Genomic DNA, 18577 nt, shown 5'->3' on the forward strand with positions numbered 1-18577 from the left:
AAATAAGACAGATGTAAACAGATAGACAGACCGACAGACCAACTAATAATAGCTAGGTAGGTAGATGATATATTTTTAATTTAAAATAATTATTTTCAGTGTGTGAGTGCAGATGCACATGTGTCATGGTGTACACATGGAGGCCCCTGCCACTTTCTAGGACCCAGGAGCACACTCAGGTCCCTAAGCAGAGAATACCTCTGCCAGTAGAGCCACTTCAACGTCCTAGAATACATATTTTAATGTGAGGTATCTTGTCTATACTTTGGAACACCATGATGGTAAAACCTCAGAGAATAAACACATTTGTATGTGAATCACTGAAGCTCATTTTGTTGGTGTATTCACTAGATGGCTCAGTAGGTAAAGGTGCTTGCCCCAAGTCTAATGGCTCCAGTGTGATCTCTGAACCTATCGGAACTGACTCCTGCACAGTAAGCTCTGACCTCCACATGTATTATGTTGTGGCATCCCACCCCTAAAATAAATTTACAATATACAGACTTCACTTATGCTAATCGTGTTTACCTTTATAATGTATGTGTAAACAAGGTTTGATAGATACTTTTGAAGAAAAAGGTATTCCCAACACCCAGGAGGCTAAGATAGGAAGAGGACACAAGTTCAAGGCCAGCATGAGCTACATAATAAGAAAAAAAAAACAAAGAAAAGTGGGGAAATGCAGCTTCTTAGAAGTATTTCCATTTCTTAGGAGATAATTTTCAGACTCCTTGTCACCTTGAGAAAATATAAACTTGTTTGGTTCCTTCTCACCATGACCCACTCCTCTACATGGACATGGTCAGGAGAGAGCCAGAAAACTGAATTTATCATTGAAAAATATTATTAACAAAACCATGCAATGTCACTGTAGTCATACATTAGAAGACAGCACTCTGAGCTGCCACTGCCCAGTCCCAAGAGTACTACCTGCCGAAGGTGTTGCTCTTATCACTTCGACAGCTTCCGGCAGATCCAGAGGCTGACTGTATACCAGTCTGGAACTCAGAATGAGTTTACTAGCAGTCTGGAGATTGGCAATTGATGAAGAGTGTGGCATGGAGCTCACACCAGGGGAGGTTTCTGGAGAAGAGTCCACCTTCTTCTGTCCAGGCACTGAGAGCAGGCTGTCAGATGAGATCCCTTCTGCTGCTTTGGCTATACAAATACATTTGAGATGCATTATCACCACCACACACAAGAGAGGATATTTTCTTATCATCTAAGAAATGCAGCTTCTTGGAAGTACTTCCACCTCTTAGGAGACAATTTTCAGACTTCTTATGGGTTGGTTACCTTGAGAAAATATACTCTTAATTTGGTTCGTTCTCACCATGACCAACTCCTTCATATGGACATGTCAGGGGGAAACCACAACATATGAGCTCTAAAACCTTAAGTTACATAATATAGTATTCCTAAGCCTTAAATATACTAAAGGCCTAAGGAAGGCACTAACATACAAACTTTCATGTCTAAACCCAGAGACACTGATTATATCAACTTGGGACAGATCTCAGTAATCTGTACTTTTAATAAGCAATCCAGTGGGATAGTGAGATTGTGTAGTAGGTAAAGGTACTTATTTCACGCTTATAAAACTGGTTAGTAACATAATTACCAGAAATAATACTTGGACAATGAAATAACAAATGTCAGAGATGATAGGCCAGCTACACTGAATCGAAGATTACATACATCGTATATTGAAATGTCACACTGTAGTCCACAAAAATAGCTATCATATGTAAATTAAAGACAAAATATATAAAATATCATATTATCCAGAACAGTAGAGTTAACATGATATGGCTGTCCATGCAATTATTTATTTAACAATTATTTCTCAGAAAGCAAAAAAAAAAAACAAAACCTCCCAATATAGTCTACAGAGTGGGCCCATGTCTAGCATAGGCTATATAATGAGACTGTGCCTCAAAACCAAAGAAACAATTTATAGTTCATTGCTTCATTTTAAAGAATCAACAGATCTAAAGTATTTACTATAAAATGTCTTTATTTTACATCATCTCTGTATAACATAATTACTTACCTAAACAAGCTTGTACAGATTTAAGATGAAGGTGCCACATATGGAGAATAGAGTTATTATTGCTGTCCTTCTCAATGACTACTAAAAAGAATTTTTCTGAAAATGGTGGTGGGCGATATCCTATTGTTCAAAGGGGAAAAGAATAATTAATGTCTTTCTGTAGGATTATAAAAACATTTTTAAAGATAAAAAGTACCTCTTGATATGCACAGAAGTTGAAAAGAAAGCAAAATGTGATTACTTGAATATGATTTGTCCTTTCTAAAACTCTTGTTGACTTAATTCCCACTGTACTAAGATATTAAGAAGGTAGAAACATTATCTGAATATAGCATTCAGAGGTGGGGTCTCTAGCAGACGGCAGGATTAAATAAGGATGTCAAGGTGGAGCCACAGTGGTTGCATACTGTGGCTTTCTAAGAAAGGGAGAGGAGAGGTTTGTTCCCTCTCTCTTCCTTTGTGATATTCTGAGCTGCCCCAGGACTCTATCATCAGATACAGTCTTTCAACCTCAGACCAAAAATCACAGCTAAAATCTCTCTCTTCTTTATCACTTATACAGTCTATGGTACTGGACTGTTGAAATACATCAGAAAACAGACTCACACAGGAAGAATTCATTTTAAGGATGATTTTAATGTAATTTTTATGTCAAAAGCTACAGAGCTCTCAAAACTAATTGGGCTCTGTCAAATGCACACAGAGGTCAGTGAGATGGCTCAACAGGTAAAGGAGCTTGTCACATAAGCCTGGCTTCCCAAGTTCAATTCCCAGGACCCATGAAAAGGTGGCAGGAGAGAACTGACCCCACAAGTTATACTTTCACATGTACACCTACAAACTCACATCATGCTCTCACAGATACACAATAATAAATAATTTTTTGTGTTTTGTTTTGTTTTTTGTTTTTCAAAGCAGGGTTTCTCTGTGTAGCTTTGCACCTTTCCTGGAACTCACTCGGTAGCCCAGGCTGGCCTCGAACTCACAGAGATCCACCTGCCTCTGCCTCCCAAGTGCTGGGATTAAAGGCGTGTGACACCACCACCCAGCTTCGTAAAATTTAAATTTACTAAACATAAAAGCCAACCCAAAAAGAATCCAAAGATGGGCCATCAGTCAGGCAGTGAAAATTTAACGTGAAGGTAGTGAGATGGATTGGGGAAAAGGAGCTTCCTGCCAAGCCTAAAGAGTTTAATCACCAGAACCTAGGTTGTGCTCTGACCTCCACATGTATACCATGGCACACAGGCCCATGCTCACACATACACACAATACATAATAAATAAAGAAATATTTTATCCTGTTATACTGCTTTTCTTACATGAAGTATCATTTTTAAAAATTTGTAAGTAACTGACAGGGAGGTAGTGGTAAAGGCACAGAGAAACACGATTGATGGGTGAGGGCCCAGCCCAGGGTGGGTGGTTCCATCCCTGGGTTGGTGGTCCTGGTCCATAAGAAAGTAGGCTTTAAGCAAGTTATCAGCAGCAAGCCAATAAGCAGCACCCCTCTGTGGCCTCTGCATCAGGTCTTGCCTTCAGGTTCCTGCTGTGGTGGAGTTTCATATACAAAGTAGGTTCACATATTTGTATGCACATGCATGTCTGTGCATGTACACACACGCATGATGAGGACCAAATTCTGGTATACATATTTAGATGATAAGCACTTACCAACTGAGCCACCTCCCCCTGCCTGAAAGTTTTCATTTTAAAAGAAAGTTTGTATTGTTCAATGTAGATCTCATTTTCACGTATAAAGAATACAGCTGTTAACCAGAAAAATGTACCTATACATGAAATTCCTCCACGTGATTATTTTAGGCAATTCTGGAATGGCAGTGAGTCAGTCTACTTCATCAGCTAAGAAAACACCTACCCTTAAAAACATACCTTGTGATGGCTGAAAAAATATTTCTGTTTCCTTTTCCTTTTTCTCTGTATCTTCTTTATGTGGTTTATATCCAATGATGAAATCTTCTTGAAACACATGCAGTAGCTGTGTATTTGAGCCACACTGCAAAGGAGATAAAGTGGAAGTTTTTCATCTTTGAAATTCCTTATCCTCCATTCCCGACCTCCCCACACTAATACACCACACCACACACACACACACACACACACACACACACACACACACACACACACACATCTCTCTATAATGTCTATTCTCAATCTAGCTAGAAAAAAGTCCTTTCAAAGATAGCACAGCTAAAGGCAAAACAGAATATCTATGGAATTTGTGTCTCAAAGAAAAACACTGGAGCTAAGAAGCTAGCTTAGAGCTCTTAACCAGGTCTTAACCAGGTACAATTTCCAGAACCCAGGGCATGTGGCACACAACTGTGACTCCAGCTCCAAGGGATGGAAACCTCTGGTCTCCTTGGGCACCGACACTCACATGTACATATCCAGAATCAAATACACACACCTACACATAATTAAAGAGAGTAAGAATAAATCTTTGAAAAACACTAAAAAAATACAAATGTAGTTAAATGACTTGAGCCACTTTCAGCCCTGACAGGAGAGCCGGAGAGGGTTATGCTCACTGGACTAAGAGACAACCAGCAGATTTCTAAAGACTACCTGAGAGCTCCACTAACAAACACTAAAACCTGAGAAAGGTTCTCAAAGCACCCCTGTGGACTATTTAGTGGGGATTGTGAGAGAACCTGTTTACAGCGCATGCCAATCTGCACAATACATTTACACAGAAGTATAGAGGGTCAACAGAAGGACCTATGAAATGCATCACTAGAGATATGCTGCATGGCTATGCTTCCACACCACACAGAGAATAGAAGCAATCACAAAGAGCCACCTAGAACCAACGTCTCACCCAATGTTGAGACCGCTGGATAACAACCTTGCAGAAAGAACCTTGCTGAATGAACAGAGTGTTATCTTAAAAAATCAGGGAAATCAGTCTCCTCACACAGAGTGAAATAATAGGACTATAATACTAGGTTAAGACATAAAATATGTATCAAAAATCAGAGCATCTTTTTTGCCTTTCCAAGTATAAAAGAATACAATCTCTTTATAACCTTAGTCATCTTCCCAAGGGAAAAGAACAAATGAAAAAGGGTAATGCCTTCCTGAGTACAGAACTCGAAGACCACACAAGCCAGGGCAGGGCAAGCCTATAATCACAGCACTCCTGAGGTGGATGCAGTGGTGAGTCCAGCCAGCTGCCTCAAAAACAAACAAAAGAACAAAACAGGAAGGAGAGAGGGGAAAAGCGGGTTAAATCAGGGAGGAAGGAACTGAGAGAAATATGGATAGATTCGAGAAAGCGAGGGAGGGTAGGGAAAGAGGAGAGGAGACAGAGAGATCAGAAGACATACTGAGACAAACCTAGACTGAGTTTTGAACTCTGAGATTTACAAACCATCCACTTTACCACCCTGTGTTACTGAAAGTCAGAAGCAGATGGGAAACAAATCTGGTGTAAATGTAAAAAGAACACAGGTGAGAGAGGACCACACTGACCGACACCCGGGGAAGAGAGCAAAGGGCCAAGCTGGTGTATGCACTCTTCTGGACCTCTCTGGAGTAGGAACAGGAGATATGGAACTCAACAGAAAGCACAGTAAGGTAGTTTGTGCACAGAGAATCACAACCTCCTTGGAGGCCTCATTGGTAACTCACAGCCCCATTTCTGTTACCAAAAGCTGATGTGGTCATTTCTCCACATAAGCAGAAGTATCTTCATTTCCCTTAAGAATTCAAGCCCTGTGGAAAAATTATGAGTAACTCTATACTTGTCTTATTCTTCATTTTGTTTTGTTTTAAAGGTGGGGCTACTTCCTCAAAGTACTCTTTAAGGTTTAAATGGTTGTGCTAACTCTCTCTCAGTCCAGGAACATGATCCTGAAGAAGAAATAAACATTATAAGGATAAATGGATCTCTTCCCCCAGGTGGGCGCTAGAGAGGAAGAAAGGCTGACTACACAAAGGGCTGTGAGTACAAAGTAAATGTACATGCTGAGGCTACTTTCATCTGCACTTTAATGGATCATTTTAATACCCAGTCTGAGGCCCAGCAAGTAAATGCTGTGTATTCCCTACTGAGTAAAATGGAAGCTAACATGGAAAAAGAAACCACAGCTGGAGCCTCTGCACAGCTGTACTGTATCTGCTCTCAGCACGTGGACACTTGGTTATAGTTCCCTGACTGAATCAAACTCCTTCAAACAAGAGATAAAGACACAGGTACAAGTCAGTTATAGGCAGGAACTCCTAAATCATTAATAGTGACACACACACACACACACACACACACACACACACACACATACACACATATACACTTTGGTAGTCACTAGACACTGGAATGTTTTACCAAATGAAAATTATCTTAAAACTAAAATATATACATAGAAAACACTGTGAGGCAGAGGCAGGCAGAGCAGTGGCAGAGACGCTGCGGTCTTAATAAAGACCAGAAACTGAGCTATTACCCTCTGAGGAGTTAGTGAAAACAAGATTAAGAGCTTGGAACAGGACGCCTTTAATCCCAGCACCCGGGGAAGGAGCCATCACCATGGGATGCGACCAGAACAGATCCGAACACTCTGTCTGAGGCCAACCCAGGGCCCAGCTGCGATCCTGCGAAACCCAACAACTTGGAGGCGTTGGTGAGATTACCCTACTAAACAACTTGCTCAGCTGAGATCCATTCGGGAGAGAATTCAGAATCCTACAGTCTGCAGTCTGAGGAAAACAAGGTCAGCTGAGGAGTTGATGGATGAGCAAAACGTGACCTGAACACAAAAGAAGGTGCTGCCCAGCCACTGAACCAGATCACCAGAATCGTTAGCCTACAATACACCAACTGGGAACAAACAGGTAAGCCCCCATCTCTGGACTGGCAGATCAGGTCTCTAGCCCCTAGGCCCTCCCCCACCAAAAAAGAAAACAAACAAACAAACAAAAAAAAAAAAAAAAAAAAAACTACGAACCTAACAACCACTGAAACCATAAGCAAACCCTGCACCAACTGGGAACAACTGCCCGCTGAGACAGAACCCACTAACACTGGACTAAGCTGCTCCCGGAGAAACAGAGCCCAACAGCACCGATTTAACCAAGAACTCCTTGTGGACCAAGACTAACAATTAGAACAAGAGAGGCACCCTCAGACACAGACACTGCCTGCATCGAGCAGAGGAAGAGATGAGTAGACGCCAGTGCACAAATACAGGCAACAACATGAAGAGCTACATGACAACATCAGAACCTAGTGATTCTACACCTGCAAGACCTGAACATACCAAGGCCGAAGAAGCAGAAGAAATCAATCCTAAAAATGACTTTAAGACGATGATAGAGGCCCTTAAAGAGGAAATTAAAAACTCCCTTAAAGAAATGGAAGAAAAACAGCCTGGGCTACAGAGTGAGTTCTAGGAAAGGCACAAAGCTACACAGAGAAACCCTGTCTCAAAAAAAAAAAAAAAAAAAAAAGGGAAGGATCTCCCATGCTCATGGATAGTTAAGATTAACATAGTAAAAATGTCAATCTTACCAAAAGCAATCTACAGCTTCAATGCAATCCCCATCAAAATCCCAAAACAATTCTTCACAGACTTGGAAAGAAAAATACTCAACTTCATATGGAAAAACTAAAGACCCAGGATAGCTAAAAGAATCCTGTATAATAAAGCAACCTCTGGAGGCATCACCATCCCTGACCTCAAGCTCTACTATAGAGCTAGTAAAAACAGCTTGGTACTGGCATAAAAACCGACATACAGACCAATGGAATCAAATGCTGACATTAATCCACACACCTGATTTTTGACAAAGAAGCCAAAACTATACAATGGAAAAAAGAAAGCATCTTCAACAAATGGTGCTGGCATAACTAGATGTCAACATGTAAAAGATAGCAAATTGACCCATTTCTGTCGCCATGCACAAAATTCAAGTCCAAGTGGATCAAAGACCTCAACATAAATCCAGTTACACTAAACTTAATAGAAGAGAAAGTAGGAAGTACTCTTGAACGCATTGGCACAGGAGATCACTTCCTAAATATAACACCCGCAGCACAGGCACTGAGCACAACAATTAATAAATGGGACCTCTTGAAACCGAGAACATTTTGTAGGGCAAATGACACGGTCAATAAGACAAAAAGACAGCCTACCAGGGAAAAGACCTTCACCAACCCCACATCTGACAGAGGACTGATCTCCAAAGTATATAAAGAACTCAAGAAACTAGATATCAAAATACTGAACAATCCAATTGAAAAATGGGCTAAAGAGCTAAACAGAGAATTCTCAAAAGAAGAATCACACATGGCTGAAAGACATTTAAAGAAATGCTCAATATCCTTGGTCATCAGAGAAATGCACATCAAAACGACTCTGAGACCTTACACCGTCAGAATAGCTATGATAAAAAACACTAATAGCAGTCAATGTTGGAGAGGATGTGGAGCAAAGGGAACACTCCTCTGCTGTTGGTGGGAATGCAAACTTATACAACCACTGTGGAAATCAGTATGGCGGTTTCTCAGAAAATTAGGAATCGATCTACCTCAAGACCCAGCCATACCACTCTTGGGCATATACCCAGGGAATGCTTAGTCATACCACAAAGATACATGCTCAACTATGTTCATAGCAGCAATATTCATAATAGCCAGAACCTGGAAACAACCTAGATGCCCATCAACTGAAGAATGGATTAAGAAAATGTGGTACATATATACAATGGAGTACTACTCAGCAGAGAAAAACAATGACAGCATGAAATTTGCAGGCAAATGGATGGAACTAGAAAAAAATCATCCTGAGTGAGGTAACCCAAACCCAGAAGGACAAACATGGTATATACTCACTCATAAGTGGATTCTAGATATAAAGCAAAGGACAATCAGACTGCAATCCACAGAACCAGGGAGGCTATATAGCAGAGGGGACCCTAGGATGATTGTACCTTATAGTAAGTTTTGGTTTTACTCAATTACTGGGCAAGCCTCAATGAAACATTTAACTATTAGAATAAAAATTTATACTGAATCAAGCTGATAATAGATAGATAAATAAATAATAAAAGACCCCACAAATAAAAGAGAAAAAAAACATAAATGATTTAATCATGTCCCTCAGCATTTAAGTATCAAATTACTTTATCTTTGGATTGTACTGTATTAAAGCATTTGATTAAAAAAAAAAAAAAAGACTGTGAAGTGAAGAGAATCAAAGAGCATACAACAACATCATCAATTTGAAAGCATGTTTTTACTTGGTCAGTTATCACATCAAGTTCAATAATGCAGCCGGGTCGAGCAGTAGACTGTTGACTCACAATGTTAAACACTTCTCCAATCAGTTTCTGTAAACAACAAATGAAAAACGTCAATGGCCAACAAAATTACCACTCTGTGGAATGAAACAGCATCACAGACATTAAAGCCCGCCCCAATAATCACTGATTGACAATGACAACATATTCAAAGAAATACATCAACTTTCCATTCTGTTTTTAAAGTTAAGAAGTTAGAAAAACTGACGATATTCACTAAGTACTCTAACTTCAAAGCAGCTAGCTATTTCAATGTCTTCTTCATCAAGACAAATGTGGCTAAGGACCTAGCCCAATGCCTGAGTGGGTGGCATACGGATGTGTAGTGCCGTTTGAAAATACAACACTCCAAATGGAATACTGGGATCATGAATGACAAGATGACAATGTTAGAATTAAAACATGAAGCTAATTTCTGGATTTCTTAAAACTTCCCAAACTTCATACTGGGAGGAGTTTCCCCAAAACCCACACCAAGAAGCCATCTCTTTTAAATAAAAACTTTTCAATAACTTAACTAAACGCCTCAGCCCCCAATCTCCAATGTCTCTCCCTGCCATAACAAAGTTTAGGTCCAGCTTAGCCTAAGGGCAGTTCTAAGAGGAAAGAGCACCCACATGGAATGGGAGATCTTTCTGATTTGTATCAATAGAATTCCAGAAAACATGTACTGGGATAGATTCTGGTGTTAAATCACAAGAGACAAACTAAGTGGTTGAGTAGAGCTGAACTTATCCATGAGTACATTTACCCAGAGTCAGGATTTAAAGTCTTGTTTTGACATTCTACTGGGTTATTCATTGAAATCTGGGCTCAGCTGTGGCCTACAATCTGTGAGGCTAAAATGCCAGGATTTCTCTAGCACACAAAAAGACTACTCCCCAGAGCATCAACAGACCAATAGCAACAAGACAGTACTTTTTAAAGTGTACTGTGCATCGGCACTTCAACAGTATCTCCAGATTCATGTGTATACAAAAGTTTAAGGTGTTGCTGCTATAAGCTGGATGTCCTGATTAGATTCTTGTCCACTTGACACAAGCTGGAATTATTTGGGAAGAGGAACCTCAATTGAGGTAATGACTCCATCGGATTGGCCTTTAGACAAGGCTGTAGGGTATTTTCTTGCTTAATGATTGATGTGAAAGGGCCCAGCCCTATAGGGGCAGTGCCACCCCTAGGCAGGTGATCCTGGGTTATATAAGGCAGGCTGAGCAAGCCATCAGGAATAAGGCAGCAAGCAGCATTACTCCATGGCTGTGCTTCAGTTACTGCCTCTAGGTGTCTGTCTTAAGTTCCTGTCCTAACTTCCCTCAGTGATGAAATATGACCTAAGACCTGTAAAATGTAATAAGTGCTTGCTTTCCCAGGTCGCTTTTAGTCACTGCAATAGGAAGTCTAAGACACAGGGCACAGTGAAGCAAGCCTTTAATTTCAGCACTGCGGGAGGTAAGGTAGGAGGACCAAGAGTTCAAGGGCAATCTGGGCTGCACAGTGAGTTCCAGTCGAGGGCTGAGGTGTATCTCAATGGTGGATTGCTTACCAGGCAAACACAAGGCTCTGGGTTTCATTTTTTACACACACACACACACACACACACACACACACACACACACACACACACACAGTATTGCTGTGGTTGATGGTTCTCAGTCTTGGCTGCACACCAACTCCTCAATCCCACTCAGAGACTGATCAGCTGGCCTAGGGGACAATCTGATCATGACTCACTGTATGAGCTCCATGGATATTTCCAACATATAGCCAAGACTCTCACAAGAACAGATACAAATGCCAGCTAAGGGTTACCTCCCCTGCTCAGAACTCTCTGCCAACACTGTAATTAGGAGCCTACCAGGAAGGACTACCACTCAACTTCACCTACAACAAGGGCGTTCTTTTCCTGGTAGAAATAACTTCACTTAACCAGCAAACTCATTTTACAGTGCAGGATAGCACCAGAATTAAGTTGATGTAGATAAAGCACAGACTTAAAGAACATACACACATGCACAAAAGATCAAGATAAGTGATATTTTAATTAATGTGGTATTTTTTAAATAAAAACTCATGCAAAAAATCCATAATAAAAATATATAAAAATTTAAATACAGGATTCAACAATGCCTTAATTATTCTGAAAGCAAAATTAAAATTGAATAGATACATTCCTTTTTTCCAGAAAATTAGTTAAAATATACCATATAAAGCTTAAGTTTACATACACCCAAGATAAGATTATTAGTAATGTTTTCACATTCAACTTATTTGCTTATCATCAGTGAAGAGAACTGCCTTGTTGGGTCACATCTACTGAGCAAGTGGAGTCATCTCCTATAGGGTGACACTGGAGCTCTTGCAGAGGACCTGAGTTCAGATCTCAGCACCCACATGCAGGCTCACAACTGTCCACAATTCCAATTCCGGAGGACCCAACACATTCTTCTGGCCCCCAAGGGCACCAGGTATTCACATATATAACATGCAGTCAAAATACACAAACACATAAAATAAAATTGAATTAATTTTTTAAAGGGAAAAATGTGTAAGGTGGCACTAAGAAAAATTGTGAATCAGTTCCGGAAGATCCAGACACAAGGTGATTTACAGGTTTACAGATCTACAACGCTGCATCCCACTTGCTCCAGTTTCTAATGAAACCCTTACAAGGACCTCAAGCTCTCCACAAACTGACAGTAAGGCCCGACTGCTGGAAACAACACAACCTGCTGAGGAAAAGCTGGCCTGGTGGTGGCCTACAGCCTTCATCCCTACTGACCAGTGTTCACAGTACTGGAAGGTACACACTACCAAAGGAGAAAGATAGACACAGGCCCAGCTTTGTCTAATAGTGGCACAAAACTTGTGGGACCAAACAATATCTGACTGGGTTTAAAGCTCCCTCCATGAGATGGAACCCATTCCCAATATTGCTTGAGTGACCAAGAACCTAAGACTAGACAGCCTAGGGATCTAGGAAAAAACCAAGCACTACTGTTCCGTTAACGGAACAGTAAAGTGACTCCTAATGACATCCTTCTGCACTCACAGGCCACTGCCTTCCTTGCTCAGCTATACAGAGAAGCTTCCTTCTACAGCAGATGGGAACAAATAGACCCCCAGCGGGACAATGTGCAGAGAGTGAGACCTTGAACACTCAGTCCTAAATGGGATGTCTCCATCAAATCCCTCCCCTCAGGACTGAGGGAATTCTGTAGAAGACAAAGCAGAAAAACTGTAAGAGCCAGAGGGGATGGAGGACACCAAGGAAACCAGGCCTTCTAAACACAGCAGGAACAATGCTCATATGAACTCACAGAGACTGTGGCAACGTGCTCAGGGCCTGCATAGGTCTGGGCATGATGAGGTTCCAGCAACTAACCCAGAAGCCATCTCTAATGAATAACTGCTCACAAAGAAAAAATTCGTTTTCTCTAAGTTTCACAGGGATACAAACCACTCTCAGGGCCAGGCCTCATGCCCAGCAGTAGATGAACAACACAAAACAAACTCAATAATACTTCTGGGCCAGGCGGTGGTAGCCTACGCCTTTAATCTCAGCACTCAGGAGGCAGAGCCAGGTGGATCACTGTGAGTTCGAGGCCAGCCTGGGCTACCAAAGTGAGTTCCAGGAAAGGCACAAAGCTACACAGAGAAACCCTGTCTCGAAAAACTAAATAATAATAATAATAATAATAATAATAATAATAATAATAATAATACTTCTGGAAGTTCTTTATCTCAGGAATTTTTTTTAACCTTACAAGTCCCTCTGCATACATATTATGGTTTCCAGTTTTGTTTTAATGGCACTTTTGTGTGGATGTGTATCCCTGTATCTATGTGTTTTTCTTTGGCTCCTTTCTTCAGTTTGACCTATCCTGATTTGTTTGTTCTTTTTTTTTTTTTCCTCAGAGCTGAGGACCGAACCCAGGACCTTGCACCTGCTAGGCAAGCGCTCTACCACTGAGCTAAATCCCCAACCCCGATTTGTTTGTTCTTATTATGTGTTAGATGTCTGTTTGTATCCTAATAAGAGAAAGAAATATGTGGATTTGGTGGGTGGAGAAGTAGGGAAGATCTGGGAGGAACTGAGAGAGGGGAAAACATAGTCAGAATATACTCTATTTAAAATCTATTTTCAGTTAAAAAAAATTTTTTTCCCCTGAGACAGGGTTTCTCTGTGTAGTTTTGGTGCCTGTCCTGGATCTCACTCTGTAGCCCAGAGGCTGGCCTCGAACTCACAGAGATCTGCCTGACTCTGCCTCCCAAGTGCTGGGATTAAAGGCGTGAGCCACCACCGCCCTGCAAAATTTTTTAAAGAGCAAAATAAGTGGCAGCTTTTTATAAACATAATGAAACCTTTCTTAAATGTTTAGCATAAGCAAGTTGTGGTGACACATGTCTATAGTTCCAGCAGTTGGGGTTCCCCGGGGGGGGGGGGGGGTACAAGGAGCAGTAGTTCACGGCCAGTCTTGGCTATGTGAGACTTCTCCAATTTTCCTTTGTCAGCTTAAAATTTTAAAATCTAACAGTACTTCAGTTACTTTTCACATCCCATTTTAACAGTGCGATTAGTCTTGGTAATAATCAGGATAACAGGCACCTTTCCCTCAAGGATGCTCACATGCTAACTCCTCTCTGCCAATACATTATGACATGAAGAGTTTTCTGCAGATAAAAATAGCCTCGAAATTAGAGATGGGGAGATCACCCTACATCATTCCTGCAGGCCACTGCAATCTCTAGGTCTTACTGAGGGAGCTAGGAGAGGCAGATTTCGAGAAGGAGATGTAACAAGGGGAGACAACTCACACTGACAGACTTCCAAGATGGAGAAAAGAGGTCAGAAGCCAAGAAATGCAGATGACCTCTAAACGCTCGTGGAGGTGAGGAAAGGGATTCTATTTGGAGTTTCCAGAGGAAAAGCTGCCATACAACACTTCTGTCTCCTCAGTTCTAAAGTGTGAATGATAGTGTTACCTTCCTGTTGGGCTTGTTGGAAAGATTAAATGAGTAACTATGTGAAACACTCAGAACCGGGGCTGATACACAGTGGCCATTAGATGAGAGCTTGCTGTCACTGTTTTTGAAGCCTGCAACTTAACTTGCAGACTCAATTCAGCCTTGTACACCAGTCTTCAGGCTCTGTCTTACGTTTGTAGAAGAATGGACAGATCAATAAATTCAAGGAGCTGCCTACATGAAGGTCAACTTAGTTTCAAATCCTGTGATGGCCTTTTCTTGACAGTTATTACATGCTAAATATATATTTGTAAGCCTCACAGACATACCTTGAGGTATACCTTGAGGGCTGAAACTATTTCTATTCTTTTTTTGTTTTTTGTTTTTTTGGTTTATTTGAGCAGGGTTTCTCTGTGTAGTTTTGGTGCCTGTCCTGGTTCTCACTCTGTAGTCCAGGCTGGCCTCAAACTCAGAGACCTGCCTGGCTCTGCCAGTGCTGGGATTAAAGGCATGCGCTGCTGCTGCTGCTGCTGCTGCTGCTGCCGCTGCCGCCACCACCACCCAGCTTCTATGCATTTTAATGTTCTTAGCATCTGGCACAATATGCACATCTATTCTTTCATTGTGACCTAACTTATGCATAGTGGGCCACTGATGAAAATTAAATATTGGTAGATTAATAAATCAATGAATTAATGAGTGAGAAAATAACATGTTGCATAGTTCCTACTCAAAAAGCTCTCAGTAACAGAAGTATGTACTAACCACTCTATCTCCACCCCAGACACCTCTCTTATTTAATCACAGCTGCCCCTAAGTGCTCCTACACACTTGAGAAATGAATAAATCTAGCATCACTGTCCAAGACATTCAAAAGTTTATTTATATTTTAGGTACTAAAATAACTGATATTCAGATAAAATTATAAATTAATATTAAAACTTTTAATATCTTGAAATGTCTTTATAAACAGTTGGCTGAACAGAAATATTTTCTTGATAATTACGGGTACATACATGAACATTTACCAATGCCTGCACCAATCTAGTAATGTCCAGTAATGTCTTTATAATAATTAATTCAAATATCCACTGCTATATAATACAGAACACTGCTATTTGAGGAGTGGGGACTGTAAAAGGGTCTCTCTTCATAGTCCTGGCTCCCCTGGAACTCACTATATACACCATGCTGACCTTAAACTCACAGAGATCTATCTACCTCTGCCTCCCAAGTGCTGGGATGAACAGTGCACCACCACATCCCCCAGGCCTTGCTAATTTATTTCCAATAATCTATAAAACAATAATCTAAGCCACACTTAGAAACCTAAAATTGCAGTCACCTCACACTCAATATGTCCCTCAATTGAATCATGAACACCTTCCAACTATCTTACCACACCAGAATCTTGACCACATTAGAAGCTTCAGCATGGTCTCTTTGTGTCCACATTTAACCAACTACTGAGATGGTTCTTCTCTCCTGGTGTCTAACAAATCACACCTCTAGCTCCAGTCTGATTAACCAGGGTTAGCTGGCCTCAGACTCCTTGTTCCCACCCTATTTCCAGTGTACACCAACTATAAATCATCACACATTAACCACTTCACTTCCCTGCCCAACGTTTTTCATTGCCCCTGGATCTACCTCTCCATCTACAGAAAAATATTCAGAATTTTCAGTGTCTGTTAGGGTGGGATGTGGGGGAGTGGTGAGCTGGCTAAAAGTCCAATTCTGAGGAATAAGAAAAGCACATGCCAACTTCTTGTTACTGACTCAGGATTAGTAGAGGAAGTAGTATGGGGAACTTACAAAAAAGAAAGAAAAGAAGGTAAAGCAGAAAATGACAAGAATTTTACAGAATATGTTACACTAGTTCAGACAGAAACAAATGCAAATCTGTGCACTCCACATGGTTTAGAAAAGCAAACCCCAGAATCCTTGTATCCTGCAGCTCTGAAACTCAAGTGGCTCAGGAGTCTACAGACTAAAGGAGTTGAGCAGTTCCTGCATGCATGCAGTAAATGGAACTGCTGAGGGGAGGCAGAGACAAAAGTCAGCAGAGGAAGGCAGGCTTCCCCGAGCCACGGGACCCAGGACAAGCAAGGAAGGATCCTCCCAAAAGGATCCTGGTTAAACCCTAGTTAAACAGACTGGAGCTAGAGGTGTGATTTGTTAGACACCTTGACTTCAAATTAGATCTATATGCACTAAAAACAAACAACAGACTTTTTAATTACGTGAGGTAAAACTTAGAAATAGGAAGGAAAAATACACAAACTCATGATTACAGTTAAAGATTTTAACATCCTTTCATCAAATACAGTATCTGATGAAAGGGTTTGTAACACAGCTCAACACCGGGCATCCTACAATGCCAACCTTCTCTGAATATCATCCAAGATCAAATGTAAAACAATTAAGAAACTGATAGGACTATCTGGGCAGCATTTGGGAGGCAGAGGCAGGTGGATCTCTGTGAGTTTGAGGCCAGCCTTGTCTATAGAGCGAGTTTCAGGATAGCCAAGACGACACAGAGAAACCCTGTCCTGAAAAACTAAAAGGAAAAAGAAAAAGGAAACTGATGAGCAGCTAGAGACATTGCCCCATGTGCACAAGTGTTGCTGCAGAAACCCAGGAGCCTGACTTCAGATCCCAATCCTGTGTAAAACCTGGGTGTACTGAGCAGCATTAGTAATCGGGAGGACAGAAGCAGAAGTGCTGGAGCTTGTCAGCCAGCACATCAGATCCTACCTCAAAGAAACAGGTAGACAGTGATAGAGAAGGCCACCTGATACCTTCCTCTGGCCTCTGCACACATGCCAATGGCACACACATTTGGCCTGAGCGGAAAGAAGGCTCAAGGTTTACAAAACAGCTAGCTATCCTCAATTATCTGTGGCACTCACTCCCTGTTCCGAGAACAGGAGAATGACTCTAAGTAGAACTATGACTAGCAAAGACAATTTGTGGGAAACATATTGAATTTCAACTTAATAGCAACATTAATTCAAAGACAGCATGATCTACATCAGAGTCCATTCCCTCACTGGTGGCCAGACAGCAAATGACAGCAAAATAAATTGGACTAAAACAAATCAAATTGCTCATTATAGTAGTTGACCTTTAACGTACCATCTAATTCCAGCTACGATTCTATGATGCTAATTTGGTAGACTTTCTCTCATCCAAGTATTAATCACATCTGACTCTACTTAGCATCTAAGTAAATTTAAGGTGGTATAGCACAACTGAGACTTTCTCTACAACCAATACCCGAAATGATTTTCTCACTATCTCTGGAGCAAGTTTCATGTGTGTATTTATATAGCCACATTAATTCTCACTCAGGCAAAAAAAAAAAAAAAAAAAAAAAAGGATCACCTTTCCAAATCTTACATATTTGTCCAGAACAAAGCAAAACAGCCTTCAATAGAAGTTTCCATATTCATCCTAATTGACCTCTCTGCTGGTATAAAACACTTCTAGTACCATACTTGTAGCAATCAATTGCATAGTCCCTTAAATAAATACCTCCTCTTCTGCCTTAAACTCTTGATCTTTTGTTAATAATTTCTCTTTTGTTTTTTTGAGACAGAGTCTCTTGTGGCTCAGGTTGCCCCAGAACTCTCTATGTAACCAAGGATCACCTGGACTTTCTGATCCCCCTGCTTCCACTGCCCAAGTACTGGAATTACAACAATCATGTACACCACACTAGCTATTAATAATTTCCTTTTCAATTTAATTAAAATTTTCTTAAAGGCAAACATTATAACTATTCTGCAACCTCTACACATCAAGAGGTACATAGACACTCAAAAACAGCATTTGGTGTCCAAAGCTTTACTTACTACTCATTCATTCATTCATTCATTCATTCATTTATTATTTGGGAGGAAGTTCCAGAAGCAGACTACAGTGAAGATCAGAGGACAATTTTAAGGGAGTAAGTTCTCTCCTTTCACTTTTGAGGAAGGTCTCTGGTTTTGCTGTTATGCTGTGCAAGCAAGCTTCTAGCTGATTCTCCTGTCTGTCTCATATCTCACCACAGAAATGCTAGGATTCCAGAGCTGAGTCTCCACCTATGGCTTTTCATGGAACCTGGGGACCTAGCTTAGGCTGTCAGGCTTACAGGGTTAGTACTTTTACTCACTGAGATATCTCCTCAGTCCAGTATTTGGTATTTAGCGCTGGAAACATTTTAGAACAGGCATTTTATAAAGAGATGTGTCTT

General features: G+C 40.8%; 1 protein-coding gene across 9 annotated transcripts in view; it reads right to left on the reverse strand.

The window, feature by feature from the left end:
* Dmxl2 (Dmx like 2) overlaps positions 1–18577 on the reverse strand; it is a 127556-nt gene that overhangs the window by 50397 nt on the left and 58582 nt on the right. For all 9 annotated transcript variants that reach the window (XM_036193063.1, XM_036193058.1, XM_036193062.1 and 6 more), the window contains exons 14-17: positions 9313–9402; positions 3946–4069; positions 2054–2173; positions 931–1158 (exon numbers count right to left, since the gene is read on the reverse strand). In XM_036193063.1, coding sequence (XP_036048956.1) covers positions 931–1158; positions 2054–2173; positions 3946–4069; positions 9313–9402 — 562 coding nt within the window. The remainder of the gene's footprint in view (positions 1–930; positions 1159–2053; positions 2174–3945; positions 4070–9312; positions 9403–18577) is intronic.

The sequence above is a fragment of the Onychomys torridus genome, chromosome 7, assembly GCF_903995425.1.
Source record: "Onychomys torridus chromosome 7, mOncTor1.1, whole genome shotgun sequence".
Lineage (NCBI taxonomy): Eukaryota > Metazoa > Chordata > Mammalia > Rodentia > Cricetidae > Onychomys > Onychomys torridus.